We start from the raw sequence: 17,961 nt of genomic DNA, 5'->3' as shown, positions 1-17,961 counted from the left end.
CCCATGCTAGAATGGGGTACTGATAAGTTCCTGTACTTTATCGGCTAAACTCCCCCGCCACTGCAAAAGTTCCTTCCTCCACGTCTATCAAAAGAATACTTATTTGAAACACGTCTATCAACCCAAGGATTTATCAAATATTGTCAATATTGTCAAATATTCAATCAAGTAAGTGCGCTTGCTCCTTCCCCCTTCAATCCAATCCCGGTCGCAACACCCCTCCTTGCACAAAGCGTCGCAAATTCTTATGAATTGCCAACATCTGCCAAAGGTTGCTCGAAATCACTTTTGATTCCCTATAATCACTAGGAACAACAGATGTCAATTTCAATTTACTATTGGCTCTGTTCAACTATATGGTCCCAATCACTTGCATGAGATTAATCCCCACCGTTCTAGATTAACATCCCTCGTCTACGCCACCAAGCCGGGTACCCCCCCTGCACTCCAATTGATCGTGGCACCCTAGCCTGGTCTCACCCTCAAAAATTTCGATCCCAACCGCTCTGACCCTCGATACCCCGGTCCATTTCTCAATCCTTCACTATGTCCGATCAGAGTGAATACCTCTCCGATTCTATGTCGGGCCAGGACAACGGGCTGAGGCCCTTGTCCAATGCGGACGACTTGTCTCTCGGAAATCCCAACAGCGATCTGTCTCGTATCATGAGCCGTGCTGGCATCCAACTAGCCAATGGGTTTCCGCTCGATGATGACGAGGACGAGGATGAGGACGAGGTGGATGAGGACTATGCTGCGGTTGATCAGGATGACGACGCAAACGATTTCCCATACTGGTTCCGCCGCCCACCCTCCCACAACCGCACAAAGCTGGATGAGCTGCATCCTTTCGTCCAATTGCTCTCCGCATCTAATGTGGAAGATTGTGTGAAAGTAGAGGAAGCTTTCCCCGAGCAGGAGCGTTGCTCTCACGATAAGGTATGGCTACCCGGATTCTGTTAAAGATCCAATTACAATAGAGCACCAACAATCGACTTCGGATGGAGACTTCATTGCTAACACTTTCATAGTTCATTTACCGTCTCACCAGATGCCCCGAGCTTAGTCTGGGCCTCTTCACTCTTCCTTTGCTCGCAGAAGGAGAACCAAAACCCCGCCCAACGCTCGTTGGACACATCATTGCCACTCGCACTTCAGACCCCCTTGTGACAGACCGGTCGATGCGGCTTCCGGCCAACTGGAAAAACGAGCGTTGGTCCGTCGAGGACGGACAGGCCGTTGGTCACGAAGAAGGTGGTAGCACTATTGCCATTCATTCGCTTGCTGTGGACCCACAGCACCAGGGCAAGCAGGTCGGAAGCACACTGATGAAGTCATATATCCACCGTATCAGAGAGGCCCAGATTGCTGATCGCATCGCGATCATTGTTCACGATCACCTGATCCCCTTCTACGAGTCCTTTGGCTTCGAGTCCCATGGCCCTAGCAAGTGCCAGTTCGGTGGTGGTGGTTGGGTAGATATGGTATGTTCTCTTTTTGACCCCTCAGCAAATATATGCTGACCCCAACTAGATCCTGGAGTTTGGCCCCGAGCCTCTTGAGGAGTAAGAAGTTTTTCGGACCGGTTTTCTTTTAATTTCCTTTTTCTTTTTTTCCTGCATCTTTTCGGCTTGGGGCATGTTAAACCACTTGACAGTTTCAACATGTCTTTTATTACGCACATCCACGTTTTTGTCTCATCTCAAGGGTTTATCCTAGACGGGCTTTCAAGAGAAAAGCAATGGAGTTTCTTCGGGTGGTGGGATTACTTTTATGAATCTGGGCAGAAACGGCTTGGGCTTCCCGAAACGGTCACAAAAAGACTTGTGTACCATAGTTGACGACAATGCAATGTATATGAGCATGACGTTGAATTATGGACAGAGATAGATATCAATATACAAACATGCCATATATATATAAATTCTCGAGCTTGGAGTTTTCGATCCTTTTGTTCCATAATATATCACGTGACTCGCCTATATCACGGTTCGTCCAATCGTGGTCCCCGCATTTGTCCTCCGCCCGGCAGAAAAAACGGACTGCCAACAATTTTTTCGTGGAGAAAAACCCACTCTATCAACACCCATTCACTCACGGCATTACTTCAAGAGTCATTCCTTATTTGACTCCTGACTTGTGCCCATCATGAAGACGACGTGGAAGGATGTGAGTGAATTTGCCGACTGCCCTTTTGCGCCAGATTTGACTGAGGAGATTGCTGATGTGTTTTTGACCGCTTGGTAGATTGCGCCTGTGCCGACACACCAGGAATTCCTGGATATTGTCCTGAGTCGCACTCAGAGACAGCTTCCCACACAGATTCGTGCTGGTTTCAAGATCAGCCGTATTAGAGGTATGCTCCCAATCATTTTGTCTGATCCGACATGGCGGCCAAAATGGAAAAAAAAAGTTATCGGCGGTTATCGATAAAGCACAATCGCTGATCGAATTTTTTTTCCATCAGGGTTCTACACCAGAAAGGTCAAATATACCCAGGAGACTTTCGGTGAAAAGTTCCAGCACATCCTCGATGGATTCCCTCGTCTGCAGGATATCCATCCTTTCCGTAAGTTTTACTCCTATGGCGATTATGGCTGTTCGGGTGGGGTCTAATATCCACCAGACAAGGATTTGATGAACACTCTTTATGATGCCGACCACTTCCGTATCGCCCTTGGTCAAGTCTCGACCGCCAAGCACCTGATTGAAACCGTCTCTCGCGATTACGTCCGTCTCATCAAGTATGCGCAGTCTCTGTTCCAGTGCAAGCAGCTCAAGCGCGCTGCTCTCGGTCGCATGGCAACCATCACCCGCCGCCTGAAGGACCCCCTCGTCTACCTGGAGCAGGTCCGCCAGCACTTGGGTCGTCTGCCCTCGATCGACCCCAACACTCGTACTCTCCTGATCTGTGGATACCCTAACGTCGGAAAGTCAAGCTTCCTGCGCAATATCACCCGCGCAGACGTTGATGTTCAGCCCTACGCTTTCACTACTAAGAGTTTGTTCGTCGGCCATTTCGATTACAAATACCTCCGTTTCCAGGCCATTGATACCCCCGGAATTCTGGACCACCCTCTGGAGGAGATGAACACCATTGAAATGCAATCGATCACCGCTGTTGCTCACTTGCGGTCCGCTATCCTCTACTTCATGGATCTTTCCGAGCAGTGTGGATACTCCGTCGGCGATCAGATCAAACTTTTCCACAGCATCAAGCCCTTGTTCGCCAACAAGATTGTGTTCATTGTCGTTAACAAGATTGATGTGCGCCGTCCTGAGGACCTGGAGCCTGAGTACCAGGAGCAACTGCAGGAGATCCTCAAGGCAGAGGATGTCGAGATGCTGCAGGCTTCCTGCACCACCACCGAAGGTGTGACTGCCGTCAAGAACGCCGCCTGTGACAAGCTCCTCGCTGAGCGAGTCTCCCAGAAGCTCAAGTCTGGCTCCAGCGCTGCCACCCCCGGCAGCCGTCTCGGCGACGTTTTGTCCCGTATCCACGTCGCTCAGCCCATGGGCGGTCTGCGCGAGACCTTCATTCCCGAAGCCGTCAAGGACCTCAAGAAGTACGACAAGAACGACCCCGACCGCCGGAGACTGGAGCGCGATATCGAAGAGGAGAACGGCGGTGCCGGTGTCTACAACTTCGACATGCAGCGCGACTACACCCTTGGCAACGAGGAGTGGAACCATGACAAGATCCCCGAGGTGTGGAAGGGCAAGAACATCTACGACTTTGTGGATCCGGATATCGAGACCAAGCTCGCCGCCCTTGAGGAGGAAGAAGAGAAGCTCGAGGCAGATGGCTATTACGAGTCCGACGAGAGCGTGGAGGACGTCGAAGACGCCGACAACCGCTTGAAGGCCGATCTCATCCGCGAGAAGCGCGTGCTGATGCGCAACGAAGCCAAGATGCGCAAGTCGCTCAAGAACCGCGCCGCCATCCCCCGCAGTGCCAAGTCCAAGAAGCTGTCCGAGATGACCAGGGGTCTGGACTCCGCTGGCTACGACAATGGTGCCGCTGGTTCTCGTGCCCGTGCCGCCAACCAGCCTCGCGGCCGTACTACTATCCGTGAGCCCACTGCCGACCCCGACGCTATGGACGTCGACGACAACCCACACAAGGCCCTTGCTCGCGCTAAGAGCCGTGCCCGCAGCACACCGGCGACTGATCGTCGTCACGATGGTGTCACCACCTTCAGCAACCGCGATAAGGCTGAGCGTATGGCTAAGCTGGGCCAGAAGAAGATGAACCGTATGGCTCGTGCTGGTGAGGCTGATCGTCACACACCCGCCTCTCTCGACAAGTGGTTGGTATGTTTTTTTTTTCTTCTTACATTATCCTTTTTCTCGGTATTATTTGCTAACTCTTTTCTCTCCAGTTCGCCGGAAAGCGTGGTATGGGCAAGACGGATCGTCGTTAGAAGCCCCGCTGATGTCGATGCGGCTGAAACGAGACCCATTCTTAATCATTGTCCATTGGTTTCGATACCGGGTGCAAAATGGTGTTGGGCGTTTTTATGTTTCAATTTTTTTCCCCCTCCGAGTTTCCTCGTCCAAATGTTCATTTGACGCGCATTTTTGGTTTCCACGACTGTTTACTGTGGATGATTTCTATGTTTATTTGACACAGTAATGATTTGTGGGAGTTTGTTCTGGTCAATAGGACGGAAAAGTTCTAGACATGATGATCTTGCATATACCGCCAATACAGATGATCTTTGGTTTTATTTGGTACAACATCCAGGAGACTCCAGTCCTGGGGATGTCTTTTGGGTCTTCATTATTAATCAGCCTTTCTCGTACTTATGTATGCCCCAGGTTGTAACCTTAAGATCATGCCCTGGTGGGTAGACACAGGTGGACCCTTGTGATAGTCTCACCTGTGCGTAGCTGATTACGTAGAGCAGGCGGTTACGCCCATCGGGGGTGCATTGGTCACTAGGTGTTTGGATGGAGTGCACTGACCAGTGGGCTGATAGTAAATAGCAATGTTCGCCAATCATATGATTCTTTATGAGTTTGAGGGTAGCCCGGAATTTAAGTAGCACAACTTGAAAAAAGGAAATACTCAACTGATACCCATGTGATGTGTGATGGAAGGAGAGGTAGATATCCCGAGAAAAGTACGATACTAGTAGCACCGAAGGTGGCACAGATGAATCAAACTTTAATGCAACAAACATAGTGCTTATTAGAGGGTTGATATATACATGGGCTCCCATCTTCTGAGTATAGACAGTATGGTAGCTCGACTAAATTTAGGTTTATCATCTAATAGTGTATTCTAAGCATTACTCGAACCATAAATCCTAAGTACACTGACAGAATCATGGTAGAACAGGGCAGATCCCAGTAACAATGCCTATTATGGAGGTGGGACAGCCCACCTCCAGATGTCGGCTACTAACCGAGCACCGGCATACAAAGGAATGACGGCATCAGTCATGTGCTAAACAAGAGTAAAGCGCGATTTTCCTAGCTGGACCCTTCCTGACAAAAAGTCAGATTGGAGACAAGCATTGCCACCTGTGCAATGGGATAGTTACATTTCATGGAGGGAGGCAGGGTTGCTTATTTTGGTTGTCTGGCATGCTTGTACATAAGTACATACATAATACTCTAGACGTCATTGTGTCTATAGGGCCACGTTGGCTTTAGAAGATTAGTTTAGATGTCTATGTACGGAGTAGATTGGAGGGAGTGAAGATCTAATATTTTCAGTTAACCTCTAAACTATTGCCCTACATTCTTAAATCAAACAACGTCAAGCACATAACTCATTAAAGATGATGTGCTGTTTTTTGGGACACAAAAACCTCGGAATGGTTACACTTTATATTCATTGTACCACGTACTCCGTACAGCATACACAAAGCCTGCCGGCCTTGCCCGAGAAAACCAGTCCAATCTAGGGTTGCATGAAAAAATCAACCCACACGGGCATACGGAGTTAATGCTAATAAGGGTCGCTAACCAGAGGAGGTTTAGGGTATCCACAGAGTTTTCACTGTTTTCACTCTTTTAGTGGTATGATTAATATTAGCACTTGCAAGTCAGAGTTTTTTTCCCTACTTTTTATTATGGGTCTAGGCCGAACAAGGGATGCCGAGAAAGACATGCCGAACATACCAAAAGGCAACAGGGAAACGGAATCTTGCTCGAGTTAAGTATTCATGAGTATGTATTCGTGAATATCCATAAAGAATTTATAAAGTTTCAATCCTTATATATATTATACATAATTATTATTGTAGAAAGTACATGTGTGCTTTCGGCCATGGTCGGCAGCTATCCCGACTCGGGATTGGAATCGGCTCGGGATAGAAGGCACATTCGGTGTGCCGATTGAGAAAAAGTGGAGCCCAAAATCAACATATCGGAAATCTCTGCGCGGGAGTCGACCAAATCCTCACCGGTAGTGGGTCTACGCTCTTTTCCATGTCCAACTTAGGTTGTTTCTTATCAGCACGTTTCAACTCACTGGAATTTGTTCAAAGATATAAATGGGACTCTCTCCCTCTGTGCTCAGAGCTTCTTTTTCCTTTGGTGTTCTTGATGTAGCTATAAACTGCAATCAGATGCTCTTCAGCTCTTAATTTTAACTATGATCAGCGCCCCTATGACCGGGTAGAGAGTAGCGCCCACGCATTATGACCCACTCTCTCTTGGTATTAATACTTTTTTTTGTTTTTTTTTGTTTTTCTTTTTCTGGTTGTCACCTTCTTTCTTAGGGAATCCACCCGGTTTCAGTTGCCTTTCGTTTCCGTCTATATTCTATAGGGTAAATTGTCATGCCTGCACAGTTTTCAATCTATTCATACTCTGGTACCTCTATAAACGCGGCCCCAGGACCCGATGTGCAGGAGATCACCTGGCCATATACGTCACTTTAATAGACATGAGTAATTTAATTCTTACATTCTACATTGTAGCCAGGAACCAGAACCAGAAGTGTCATGGTCACTGTTACGTATCCATATCTATCACTTGGCCCAGGCACCACATTCTCATTCGTGCATTTGCACCGAGGACCCAGATATCTAACTGAATCCCGTATGTTTCTAGAAGGTAGTAAGAAGGTCGGGTGATCAGTTATTTTTTATACTCACATGTTTACTGTTTACTACAGGTGTTATACATTGTATAGTTCATCCATCCATTGTATAGCTTCTGACTATGAAGTTTGTATCCTGAATTCAATGATTCATTTTGCAATAAAGTGTACAAATATCTACATGAAGACATACATTTTCAGCTCACGTGCATTCCAAGTACCCTAACATTCCCCCGTCCTCCACCTTCTCCACCAAAAAGAAAAGAGGAACCCAAACACGGAGTACATGGCGCTAGAGATTGAAAAAGACCAAAACAGACTTTTTTTTGCCCATGGAGTGAAATTTACAACGCTAGAACCCCGATTTCACCCCGATTTCACCCCATCTCTAATAAAAAAAACGTGGGACAGTACAGAGTAAGATCCGGGCCCCCGTTTTTTTGTTGAGTACCTGTCTACATAGTACGGAGTATCCACGGTACCCCAAGGGAAAGAGCCACCCCCGAGACTTCCCAAGGGACTATTTAGTTCGCCCTCTCCCTTTCTCTTCCCCCCCCCTTTTTTCTCCTTTCCAACTTCTTACGTATTTATTTTTGTTGGATCTGTTCATTATGGGTGTCTCTACCTTTATGGATAAGATCAAGCCTGGGAAGGCTGAATCTCAGTTCTCCTCCCAGGCCGCAACTCCTGCTCGTGCTGACTCGACTACTGCTGAGAAGGATAACCTCACTCTCGATGATAGTCCTGTCAAGTACCTGACCTGGCGGTCTTTCATCCTCGGTCTGTGTGTCTCCATGGGTGGTTTCATTTTCGGATACTCTACTGGTAAGTGTCACACAGTCCTCGCCACTATGGATGCAACGCTAATAATAGCCGAACTTCAGGTCAAATCTCGGGTTTCACTACCATGATCGATTTCAAACAGCGCTTCGCTGAGTATAATGCCGCCACCGGAGAATATGCTTTCAGTAACGTTCGCAACGGTCTGATTGTCGGCCTGGTACGTTGGAGATGTTTTTGGATTCCTGCAAGTCATACCCATTACTAAACTCTATACTAGCTCTCTATCGGAACTATGATTGGTGCCCTGGTGGCTGCCCCCATTGCGGACCGCATTGGCCGCAAGTTCTCCATCTCCTTCTGGGCCCTCCTCCACATCGTCGGTATCATTGTGCAGATTGCCACCACCGACAAATGGTACCAAATTGCTCTCGGCCGTTGGGTTGCTGGTCTGGGTGTCGGCGCGCTTTCCAGCGTCGTCCCCATGTACCAGTCCGAGTCTGCCCCTCGCCAGGTCCGTGGTGCTATGGTCAGTGCTTTCCAGCTGTTCGTCGCCTTCGGTATCTTCATCTCCTACATTGTCAACTTCGGCACTGAGACCCTCAAGAATGCCGCCTCGTGGCGCATCACCATGGGCATTGGCTTCGCCTGGCCCCTGATTCTTGGTATCGGTACCCTCTTCTTGCCTGAGTCTCCTCGTTTCGCCTACCGCCACGGTCGTACCGAAGAGGCCCGCGATGTCATGTGCAAGCTCTACGGTGTCCCCCACAACCACCGTGTCGTTGCCCAGGAGATGGCCGATATGAAGCAGAAGCTTGAGGAGGAGCTCGCCCACGGCGATGCTCCCTGGCAAGAGGTCTTCACCGGTCCCCGCATGTTGCACCGTATCTTGCTCGGCGTTGCTCTGCAGTCTCTACAACAGTTGACTGGTGCCAACTTCATCTTCTACTACGGAACCAGTATTTTCCAGGGTATCGGTCTGAGCAACTCTTACGTCACCTCCATCATCCTCGGTGCTGTCAACTTCGGTATGACCATGCCCGGTCTGTACATCGTCGAGCACTATGGTCGCCGCAAGTGTCTGATGTACGGTGCCGCTTGGATGTTTGTCTGCTTCATGATCTGGGCCTCCGTCGGCCACGAGATCCTGAACAACAACCCCTCCTCGCACCCTGCCGGTGTTGCCATGATTGTCTTCACCTGCTTCTTCATTGTCGGCTTCGCTACCACCTGGGGTCCTATCGTCTGGGCTATCTGTGGTGAGATGTACCCTTTCAAGTACCGTGCTGTCTGCATGGGTGTTGCTACCGCTGCCAACTGGACCTGGAACTTCTTGATCTCCTTCTTCACCCCCTTCATCTCCAACACCATTGACTTCCGTTACGGCTACGTCTTCGCCGCCTGCTGCTTCCTCGCCATTCTCGTTGTCTTCTTCTTCGTCAACGAGACCCAGGGCCGGACCCTCGAGGAGGTCGACACCATGTACGTCCTCCAAGTCAAGCCCTGGAAGTCCGCTGGCTGGGTTCCCCCCGAGGGCATCGTTGCCGACCTGCACGGACCTTCTGGAGGCCGCAAGGAGGGTGAGGCTGGCACTAGTGAGCACCAGCACCACGACGAGTCTCAGGAGATTCGCGAGGAGTAATGCGATGATGGCTGAAAGGATAGCGTGTATCGCGCCTCGCTTTTATGGCTGGCTTTTAACAAAAATTCTGTGTTCATAATTAACTCTACTCCCTTGATCAGCTGAGTCTCCACCATATCCCTAGGGGAGACCATGATTTAATAGCTACAAGCAAGGCTTGTTTTAGCAACTTTTTTTTATCAAATTGATTCAAATCAAATCAGATCAGATCAAACGTCTTTCCCCACATATCGTAACCTCATTGATTCCCAAATTCCATCCCGGCTCCCTTTCTAACCGCCCCATAAACAGCAGCAACATCTCCCTTGGCCCCCTTAACCTCCTTAACAACCCCCAGAAGCCCATCCATAACCTCGACATTCTTCATCCGCAGTCCTCCCTCTTTCGCAATCCCATAAGCATGTCCCAAATCCTTCCTAGCAAGGTCAACTGCAAAAAGCGGTTCCTCCCGGGTACAATAATCCCCGCCCACCATCCTCTCCGCATAATTAGCAAATGGCCCTGGCGCAAACAGCCCAAGCCATTCTTGCAATGGCCCAACCCCAAGCCCAGACGCCTCAGCGGCAACAAGCGACTCAGCAAGAACACCAACAGTATTAAGAATGAATGTGTTACCCAGCACTTTCAGTGTGGACGCCCGCCCAACATCTATATCACCTCCACTTCCAGATGAAAGATCAATTGTCTTCTTAGACACGACACCGTCGAAAAACGGTCGCACTTTCTCGATTGATGCACGCTTCCCGGCCGGGACGACAATAAGTTGCCCCGCATCGGCCATATTTGGTGCCCCGAAGACAGGGCACGCGACGAAACCTGCTCCCCGCTCGTTGAAGGCTGCTTCGGTTCGTCGGGATGTATCCGGGTGCACGGTCGAGCAGTCAATGAAGGTCTTGTTAGACAAGTCTTGTGAGATTGCGGGATCCGATAGGATTGCGGTGACTATTGAGTCGAGGGCGGTGTCGTCGCCGACACAGGTAAAGATCAGGTCGGATTGATTTACTGCTTCAGTGAGGGTTGTTACGGCTTTGGCGTTCGTGAGTTCCGAGGCGTGGGCTATTGCTCGTGCAATTGTGCGATTGTAGAGGAGGAGGGGGCCAGTTTGGGGACCTTTCTGGGCGATGTTTTGGCTCATGCCCTGGGAGAACGGGTTAGATGAGGTTTCTTTGGTTGGAGGGCAGCGGGTGTTGACTTACACGGCCGATGTTGCCGAGACCTATCCATGCAACTCGAGGTCCTGTCATCATTGTTTAGTAAAGATGGTGTATGCAGAAGACTGTAAGACTGTAAGAGTGTTCGGGGAAGTATCGGGACTTTATGAGTGTGGGGGGTGGGGTAAAACGGTTCAGATCTTATCCGGTTGCGGCCATAAGTATGTATGTAGTTGTATATTGTTATACTCTACTGGTATGCTTCTTCGACATCTTTTGACTTCGAAACTGCATTAACTTTTCGAGGTTCAGTTGTGACATGCAAAAACATTTAATTGGGTCCTGGAAATCAGTTTCTTGGCATCTGCATATCACCATGGGCTTAAGTGATTGGTGATGACCAAGAGCTGCTTTGGCCAGAAAAGCTCGATCCAATCTGATAATAAAAAAAACATCCTATCCAACCTAAAGCTTTGACTTCTCAACAATCGTAACATCCTGAAACGGCAACCCGAGATACATCCACATAAATGCAAACCTATAACAATCAGCATCCGTTCATCGCACAGAGATCATACACAACCTACCGATCACTACCGAAAAACGGCTCCTCCTTGCCCTCGGCATTCCGTACCCAAAACCAGGGCGCGCCATAGGCTCCCTGATCAAGGGCAATCTGCGTATTTGCCGTCAAAGCGTGTTTGAGTTCCGGGGTTGATGCCGCTGCCAGGATCTCCCTGACTTGCGAGTCGGAGTACCCGTTGCTTTGGAAGAGCTCAGCTAACTTCTCTGGCTTGCTGATGTCGATGTTTTTGTAAAACATCCACTCCCACAGCGACAGGAAGGTTGTTTCGTACTTCTCGCGTGGGAAGTGGCTTTTGATGTAAATCATGCATCGTTGGGGCTGGTTGGTTAGTGACGGAGGAACATTTCGAAGATATAGAGAGGGATGATACCATGATTGAGAGGATTGGGAAGAACTCTGGTGTTTGGGTCTGCGGGACTCCAAAGTATTTACATGCTCGCTGCGAGTCGAATTTGGAGTACACTGCTTTGGCGGGAAGTGTCCAAGGGGGTTTATTTCCTGTTCAAAGTGTCAGCAACCCTGATATTAATTGATACCAAAATCCCGAATGATATTTGGATGTATACCTGAACCAACATTAATCCCGCCTAAGAAGACCGGGTGAAATCTGTTCTATTAACACACATACATCCCATGTAACAACCAGGGATGTGCGTACTCAACCTCAATCCCATGTGACTCTAGAGCTTTGCGGTTTTTTCGTAGGTAAAGCGTCGCATAGTATGAGTATGGCGACACTGACAAGGCGGCAATTAGCGAATGAAATCCAACGGTCCAAGGGGTGGAGCTGAAGGCTTGCATACCACAGTCAACGTAGGCATCAATCTTGCCAGGCATGACGAGAAATTATGGTCGATGAGATTATATTTGATTTCAGTACTCCGTATTACCAGTCAGGTTAGTTGAACCAGCGAAGATAAGTTGATTATAGCGTGGAGGTTGGGGGCCGAGGTGGAGATGGGACCGAGGCCCCGCGACGATGATGAGGTGATCATTTTAATTTCTGCCCAAATTGTCATCTATTAGTTATCGAGTTTTGGATTAGATTTTATTTGGAAAAAAAGAAAGTTGAAAATCAATATGATTTGGTAAATACATTAAAATTGGGGTATGTAGTATATGGATAATGTACAGAATCTCACGCCTCCACTCAATCCTTGCGGCTAATAGCCGACTGTCGAGTATTGACTAGATCCAAGTCGTAAGGGTTCTCCTCATATTGCGTCGCAGTCGCAACACGATGCAAAGACCGACCAGATTTCCGAGACGCGCGGGATGCATAACGCGCGATCGTACCGCGAGACGGAACAGTAGACAAGGTATCGGAATCACTCGAGTCAGCATCATCAGATACCCGAGTCCCCGAGTGTGTCTTCTCATCCTTCTCTGAATCAGGCTCTTCACGGTGGGCCGCCTGGTTCCTCTCAGCAAGGCGGCGCATAAAGGCATCCGCCTCAGAAGCGTATGTACAGCGCTGTCTGATGCGCGCGCCGTACTTGTAGAAGATGAACGGGAAGGGCACGCACGCAAGCGCCAAAAAGGCCGGAATGGACGAGGCCCAGTGAATGCCCAGGTTATGGTACATATAGGTTGTGAAAAGCGGGAAGGCCATGCCGAACAGTGAGCGGAGCGCGGAATTTGCAGCTAGCACGGAGGCAGAGAAGATCGTGTATGAATCAATGAGGTAGTTGAACACGCTAAGGAAGACGAGGACCATGCCGAAACCGAAAGGCGCTCCTGCTGCGACTGAAGCCATCCAGTGGATGTTAGGCGAGTTGGTCCAGGCGAACCAGAATAAGCCGATTGGTAGTGCTATGCCGCCGACCATGCTTGGGGGTAGTCTCAGCTCGGGGGCGAGTCTGTCGGTGGTCTGGCTACATTTTTTGGCGTAGCGGAAGTTCTCGGGGAAGGTGTATACCACGGCCATCACCATACCCACGAGGATGCCGAGGAAGGCGAGACCGCCGATGCCTTCGCTCCAGCCGCGGACTTCCTGAAAGACGATTGGGTAGGCGGCGAAGAGCATGTAGAGCGTGCCGTAGATGATTGCCATATATATAGAGAAAAGTAGCACAATTGGCTCACAAAAGAGCAGGATCCACGGGCGGGAAAGCGCAGTTTTCAGCGTCTTGCCCATAGGAGCGGGGCCACGGTCGATATCAAACTGACTGCGATACACTTTGCCAGTTAAGGCAGACATCTTTTCTGCGCGACGGCGCAGGAGGACAGGTGCATATGTCTCTGGTAACAAGAATATGATACATAGCCAGAACACACCTGAGAATGCAGCAAGTAGTCCCTCCACCCACCTCCAGCCGGCAGCGGCAGCTAGAAATCCTCCAATAACAGGACCTAGTGTTGGTCCTAGGAAGGGTGCAGCAGCAAAAAGACTAATGGCGATACCACGCTGAGAAGCTGGAAACATGTCCGCAATAGTGCCGCCTCCATTTCCAAATGGCGAAGATCCAAAGGAACCCGCCAGGAAACGCAAGATGATGAGTGTCTCGATGTTCTTTGCACCCGCCGCGCCAGCATTGAACACAGTGAGGAACATGAAAGAGATGGTGAAGATATGTCTCCGGCCGAAGATCTCACTAAGGGGTGCCCAGATCAAGGGCCCAATAGCGAATCCGAGGACGAAGAGCGATACACCTAGAATGACGATTTCCTGGGAAGCATCAAAGTCCTCCATGATCTGGCGCATTCCGCCTGAGAATGCGGATGAGACTAATGACACCGCCAGAGTAACGAATGATACTAGGAGTGTAATAGACCACTTCCTGATTGGGTGGAAGTTCATGGGGTTGCGCGGGTCGGCAGGTATCCATACCACGGCGTATGGATCGTCTTCAGTGCCTGAGCCTGTGTATGGGAATTGCATGACTTCCTCAGTGACAACCTTTTGGTCGAAAATCAGGCGCCAGAAAGGGATTTTGGAAGGCTGCATGGTCTCACCCTCGTCGGTGGGAACGGTCATCTTGCTGGGTTCAGGCCAGGAGCTATATAATAACGGGAAGTGGTGTTGTATATATATTGAAGGAGGATATGGTGGCCAAAACAACAAGATATTGAACGAGACAAAAGAGGGGAAAAAAAGAAATGGCCCCCTCTAATATAACAACCGAAAGCAGCCTCGGCGTATCTAAACCATTGACGTAAAATGTATATATCTCGGCAATTACATGCATGCATGCCCCTCTTGCACAAATTTTCAGTGGAGTCCAATCTAAGTCCCGGAGGAATCTGACTCGCCCAAATTTCGGCCCGAACTCCATTTGTACGGCTTCCCGAAGGCTTCGATGGCTTGGCAGACTATACATACTATACATAAATACTACCTATGTACATATGTAGTTAGTTAACTAGTTAGTTAGTAATTCCACTCATACATGTATAAATTTCAAGTTCTCCGCAATAATTTAATCTTTTCCCCCATTTTGATTCGAAACCACTGCCTACTAGTGGCTCTGAGGGCCAACCCACCAAATATAGTAACAGATGAGATACTCTTGAGTTGCCCATATTGTATATGCACCCGGATAAATATTTACCATATACAATTGTCTTATATACTGCCAAATACCAAAAATATCCACTCGGACTCAAGATACTAAGATTGAGGCTGCCCCAATCACCATTGCGTTGGTTTGATGCATTTTCTGCTCTTCCTTTGACTGCTCGACAGCCAGCAGCAAACGTGTGGAGCGGATGTGGAGTTCTATCGAAGTCAATATGGGATTCTCTCCACAGGAGGAGCGACTCACCTTGCAAAATAACCTCATACCCAACCCAGGAGTCTTCATTCTGATCATCCTGGTGTATGAGCACTGGCAAAGACGGATCCCATGCCTTTGGCCGCACGCGAACTTTCAACCCAACGGTCTTGCCCATATCCACCCACAGTATATCGTCGTCAGAAGACATCCGCGCTTTTTCGGACCCCTCTTCCCAGTCAATCTCAGTAGTCTTCTTCGTCCTTTCACTTTGACGACGCAACCACTCCCTCCATAACCGAACAAACCCATCCTCTATAGTCGATGCACTCAACAGCAACGATGTTCCCGGCTTGACTTGCACTAGATTGGCCACCACACATAACTGTGAGAAATTCTCATATCCGTCTAAAGTAACTTCACGTATCACTGCATCATCTCCCTTGCCCCCTCGACTCCCATTTATGTCAGCCCGTACGAATCCCACTACACCCGACAACAGAAGCATCCTACCTGGCAAGATACCGAAACCGGAGCCATTTATGCTTCGATCTCCTTCTTCTTCTTTGTCCTTGCTTACTTCTGGACGGAAGCGCGAATATAGCCCCGTTACTCTACCAAGCTGGTGGGCGGTATCGACATTCTCATATAACGAACCCGCGCCATCATGACGCTCGCTCAGTCCATCTGTACCGAGGTATTTGCAGAAGACGTGTGGCTCGGTGAGCTTTGAGCTAGGGTGGAAGCATTCTAGCAATAATTTGTATTCCTTGAGTGGTGTGTTGAGAAGTAGGCGGTAGTGGAGGATTCTTAGGACTAGGGCGTGGAATCGGTGGTTGACTGACGTGAGCGGGAGAAGTGCTCGGGTTGGGAAGTCAGATAAGATCTGGACGAATACCTAGAGATAGCTTTAGCGACATAGCCCGTAGTATACTCTGTGAGCATACCTCATTGGGTAACGAGTCCAAGGTCACCGTGGGGTTGGAGGGGTTCATGGTGTTAATTGAGATGCGACCTGGGAAGAAAGACCATTGATTCTGGTTAGTATACCATAAGAGTCAATGAATACAACACACAAGAGACAAGAGGTCTATGTGAGTTGTACTGTTGCTGTTGATCTAGGTCATCGACGTACAACAGATGGGTATGTCACGGAGGACGATAAGCGATAAGTGACGTCATATCCAAGAAGGCGGGCATAAATTTCCTTTTTCGGCTTTTTGGTCTGTTCACACTGCCAGTCCAGTCCACCACCAGTCCACTGCCCGTCCACTGCCAGCCCACCTTGTCCACCATGTGGGACAACAACCGGGGAAATGTAGTTTTGACTGGTTAGTTGCGGCACTAAATTGCCTCTTTCGGCTGAATTCAGGTCAAACAGTCCCCCCGAACGTGCCTGTTTCCCCAGAAAACTGCGGGATCCCGATTCCTGTACGGCTCACCGAGAGAAAGACGGAGATGATGCCAAGACGTTATATGCCAATGTATATTGTTTCTTCAACTTTGCGTTACTATATTACCACATTTGGCCAGATCCGTCTGTAGCATCCTATACATAACACTTGGCCTCGCTTAACAGCTGTAACCTGGCACATTCCTACTCCGGAGACCCCGCCTCCCCACTAGAAGTCCAACCCCGACCCCTTTGAACTAATTTCGGGGATTTCTCTCTCTTTTTACCTTTCTTCCTCTCTCTCCCTACGTATTCCCTGATCATTCCAATCTATAGCCATGGAAAACGTACTCGACGACATCTCCCACCGGAGATACAACCCCCTCCGTGGCTCATCCATCTTGGTCTCTCCCCACCGAACCAAGCGTCCCTGGCAGTGAGTATCGTTGTCCGTAAAACGACATTGCGCAACAAATCAGCTAATCATACAACAATCTAGAGGGGCGCAGGAGAGTCCCTCCAAGACCACCCTGCCTAACTACGACCCCAAATGCTACCTCTGTCCTGGGAACGAGCGCGCCCAGGGCGATACCAACCCCAATTATGAGAGCACTTTTGTATTTGTGAATGACTACAGCGCAGTGAAGGAAGAACAAGCGGCTTATGAGCCCTCAAACCAGGATGGTACTTCCAACAGCCCAGCGCATCTGCACCACACGAACCAAGCTCACAATACCACAGAACTCGAATCGCGGTTCCTCAAGGCCGAACCCGTAACTGGCAAGTGCTACGTGCTCACCTTCTCATCTGCGCACAACCTCACCCTCGCCGACCTGGCGCCTCGCGAGATCGTGCCCGTGATCGACGCCTGGACAGAGATCTACACGGCACACCTGTCCCCGACCTCGCCGCTAGTGAAGAACGCACCCGCAACAACGCTGCAGCCCACCTCCTCCTCAACAAGCGCCACCAAGCCAAAGGAGCAGTACCGGTACATGCAGATCTTCGAGAACAAGGGCGCGGCGATGGGGTGTTCGAACCCGCACCCGCACGGGCAGGTCTGGACAACCAGCTCAATGCCCGAAGAGCCCGCCGCCGAAATGGAACAGCTGACCAAGTACCGCCAGAAGCACGGCGGCAGCCACCTACTGGAGGACTATGCCGCACTGGAGAGCCGCAAGCAAGAGCGCGTTGTGTTTGAGAACGAGGCGTTCCTGGTTGTCTGTCCGTGGTGGGCGACGTGGCCGTTTGAGACGATGATTGTCAGCCGTACGCACAAGCGCGCACTAGTGGATTTGTCCGAGGCCGATAAGATGCTCCTTGCTGAGGCGATCGCCGAGACTACCCGTCGCTATGATAATCTCTTCGAGACGCACTTCCCTTACAGTATGGGTATCCACCAGGCTCCGCTTGATGGTACCGAGGAGGAGATTGAGGCTTCCTACTTGCACTTGCATTTCTATCCGCCATTGCTGCGAAGCGCTACGGTGCGCAAGTTCCTGGTTGGTTATGAGCTTATGGCGGAGCCTCAACGTGATATCACCCCTGAGCAAGCTGCTGCTAAGCTGCGGGCTTGCGGTGGTGAGTTGTACAGGAAGAAGATCGATTCATGAAGTGTCTCGGAATTAAAAGAAAAAGA

At 49.6% G+C, this 17,961-nt stretch overlaps 8 protein-coding genes across 8 annotated transcripts; 4 read left to right on the top strand and 4 right to left on the bottom strand.

Moving 5' to 3' along the window:
* Positions 1–500: 500 nt before the first annotated feature.
* Positions 501–1,880, top strand: N7471_008869 (polyamine acetyltransferase). The gene is made up of 3 exons (XM_057281588.1): positions 501–939; positions 1,032–1,484; positions 1,534–1,880. The coding sequence occupies exons 1-3, from the start codon at positions 547–549 to the stop codon at positions 1,567–1,569; spliced, it is 882 nt and encodes a 293-aa protein (XP_057135848.1). The 5' UTR covers positions 501–546; the 3' UTR covers positions 1,570–1,880.
* A 144-nt stretch (positions 1,881–2,024) lies between these two features.
* On the top strand, positions 2,025–4,813 carry N7471_008868 (putative GTPase NOG1). The gene is made up of 5 exons (XM_057281587.1): positions 2,025–2,169; positions 2,248–2,356; positions 2,468–2,569; positions 2,627–4,314; positions 4,383–4,813. Exons 1-5 carry the CDS (start codon positions 2,149–2,151, stop codon positions 4,422–4,424), a joined length of 1,962 nt encoding a protein of 653 aa, XP_057135847.1. The 5' UTR covers positions 2,025–2,148; the 3' UTR covers positions 4,425–4,813.
* A 2,855-nt stretch (positions 4,814–7,668) lies between these two features.
* Positions 7,669–9,479, top strand: N7471_008867 (sugar porter family MFS transporter; the record flags this gene model as incomplete). The annotated part of the gene is made up of 3 exons (XM_057281586.1): positions 7,669–7,882; positions 7,942–8,057; positions 8,118–9,479. The coding sequence occupies 3 exons, from the start codon at positions 7,669–7,671 to the stop codon at positions 9,477–9,479; spliced, it is 1,692 nt and encodes a 563-aa protein (XP_057135846.1).
* A 238-nt stretch (positions 9,480–9,717) lies between these two features.
* Positions 9,718–10,726, bottom strand: N7471_008866 (NAD(P)-dependent oxidoreductase; the record flags this gene model as incomplete). The annotated part of the gene is made up of 2 exons (XM_057281585.1): positions 9,718–10,617; positions 10,676–10,726. 2 exons carry the CDS (start codon positions 10,724–10,726, stop codon positions 9,718–9,720), a joined length of 951 nt encoding a protein of 316 aa, XP_057135845.1.
* A 369-nt stretch (positions 10,727–11,095) lies between these two features.
* Positions 11,096–12,053, bottom strand: N7471_008865 (putative DSBA family oxidoreductase; the record flags this gene model as incomplete). The annotated part of the gene is made up of 6 exons (XM_057281584.1): positions 11,096–11,168; positions 11,218–11,534; positions 11,587–11,714; positions 11,783–11,823; positions 11,875–11,953; positions 12,020–12,053. 6 exons carry the CDS (start codon positions 12,051–12,053, stop codon positions 11,096–11,098), a joined length of 672 nt encoding a protein of 223 aa, XP_057135844.1.
* Positions 12,054–12,366: 313 nt separating this feature from the next.
* N7471_008864 (MFS transporter) lies at positions 12,367–14,193 on the bottom strand (the record flags this gene model as incomplete). The annotated part of the gene is made up of 1 exon (XM_057281583.1): positions 12,367–14,193. The coding sequence occupies one exon, from the start codon at positions 14,191–14,193 to the stop codon at positions 12,367–12,369; it is 1,827 nt and encodes a 608-aa protein (XP_057135843.1).
* Positions 14,194–14,733: 540 nt separating this feature from the next.
* On the bottom strand, positions 14,734–16,042 carry N7471_008863 (uncharacterized protein). Its single transcript, XM_057281582.1, has 3 exons — positions 15,877–16,042; positions 14,981–15,827; positions 14,734–14,934 (listed from the first exon to the last, which is right to left on the bottom strand). Exons 1-3 carry the CDS (start codon positions 15,922–15,924, stop codon positions 14,819–14,821), a joined length of 1,011 nt encoding a protein of 336 aa, XP_057135842.1. The 5' UTR covers positions 15,925–16,042; the 3' UTR covers positions 14,734–14,818.
* A 618-nt stretch (positions 16,043–16,660) lies between these two features.
* Positions 16,661–17,935, top strand: N7471_008862 (UDP-glucose:hexose-1-phosphate uridylyltransferase; the record flags this gene model as incomplete). The annotated part of the gene is made up of 3 exons (XM_057281581.1): positions 16,661–16,758; positions 16,822–17,006; positions 17,064–17,935. The coding sequence occupies 3 exons, from the start codon at positions 16,661–16,663 to the stop codon at positions 17,933–17,935; spliced, it is 1,155 nt and encodes a 384-aa protein (XP_057135841.1).
* Positions 17,936–17,961: the final 26 nt, after the last annotated feature.

The sequence above is a fragment of the Penicillium samsonianum genome, assembly GCF_028829775.1.
Source record: "Penicillium samsonianum strain IBT 33392 chromosome Unknown utg000004l_segment0_segment0, whole genome shotgun sequence".
Taxonomy (NCBI): Eukaryota; Fungi; Ascomycota; class Eurotiomycetes; order Eurotiales; family Aspergillaceae; genus Penicillium; species Penicillium samsonianum.
The sequence above is the reverse complement of the archived record's forward strand: the minus strand, read 5'-3'. Positions and strand labels throughout refer to the sequence as shown.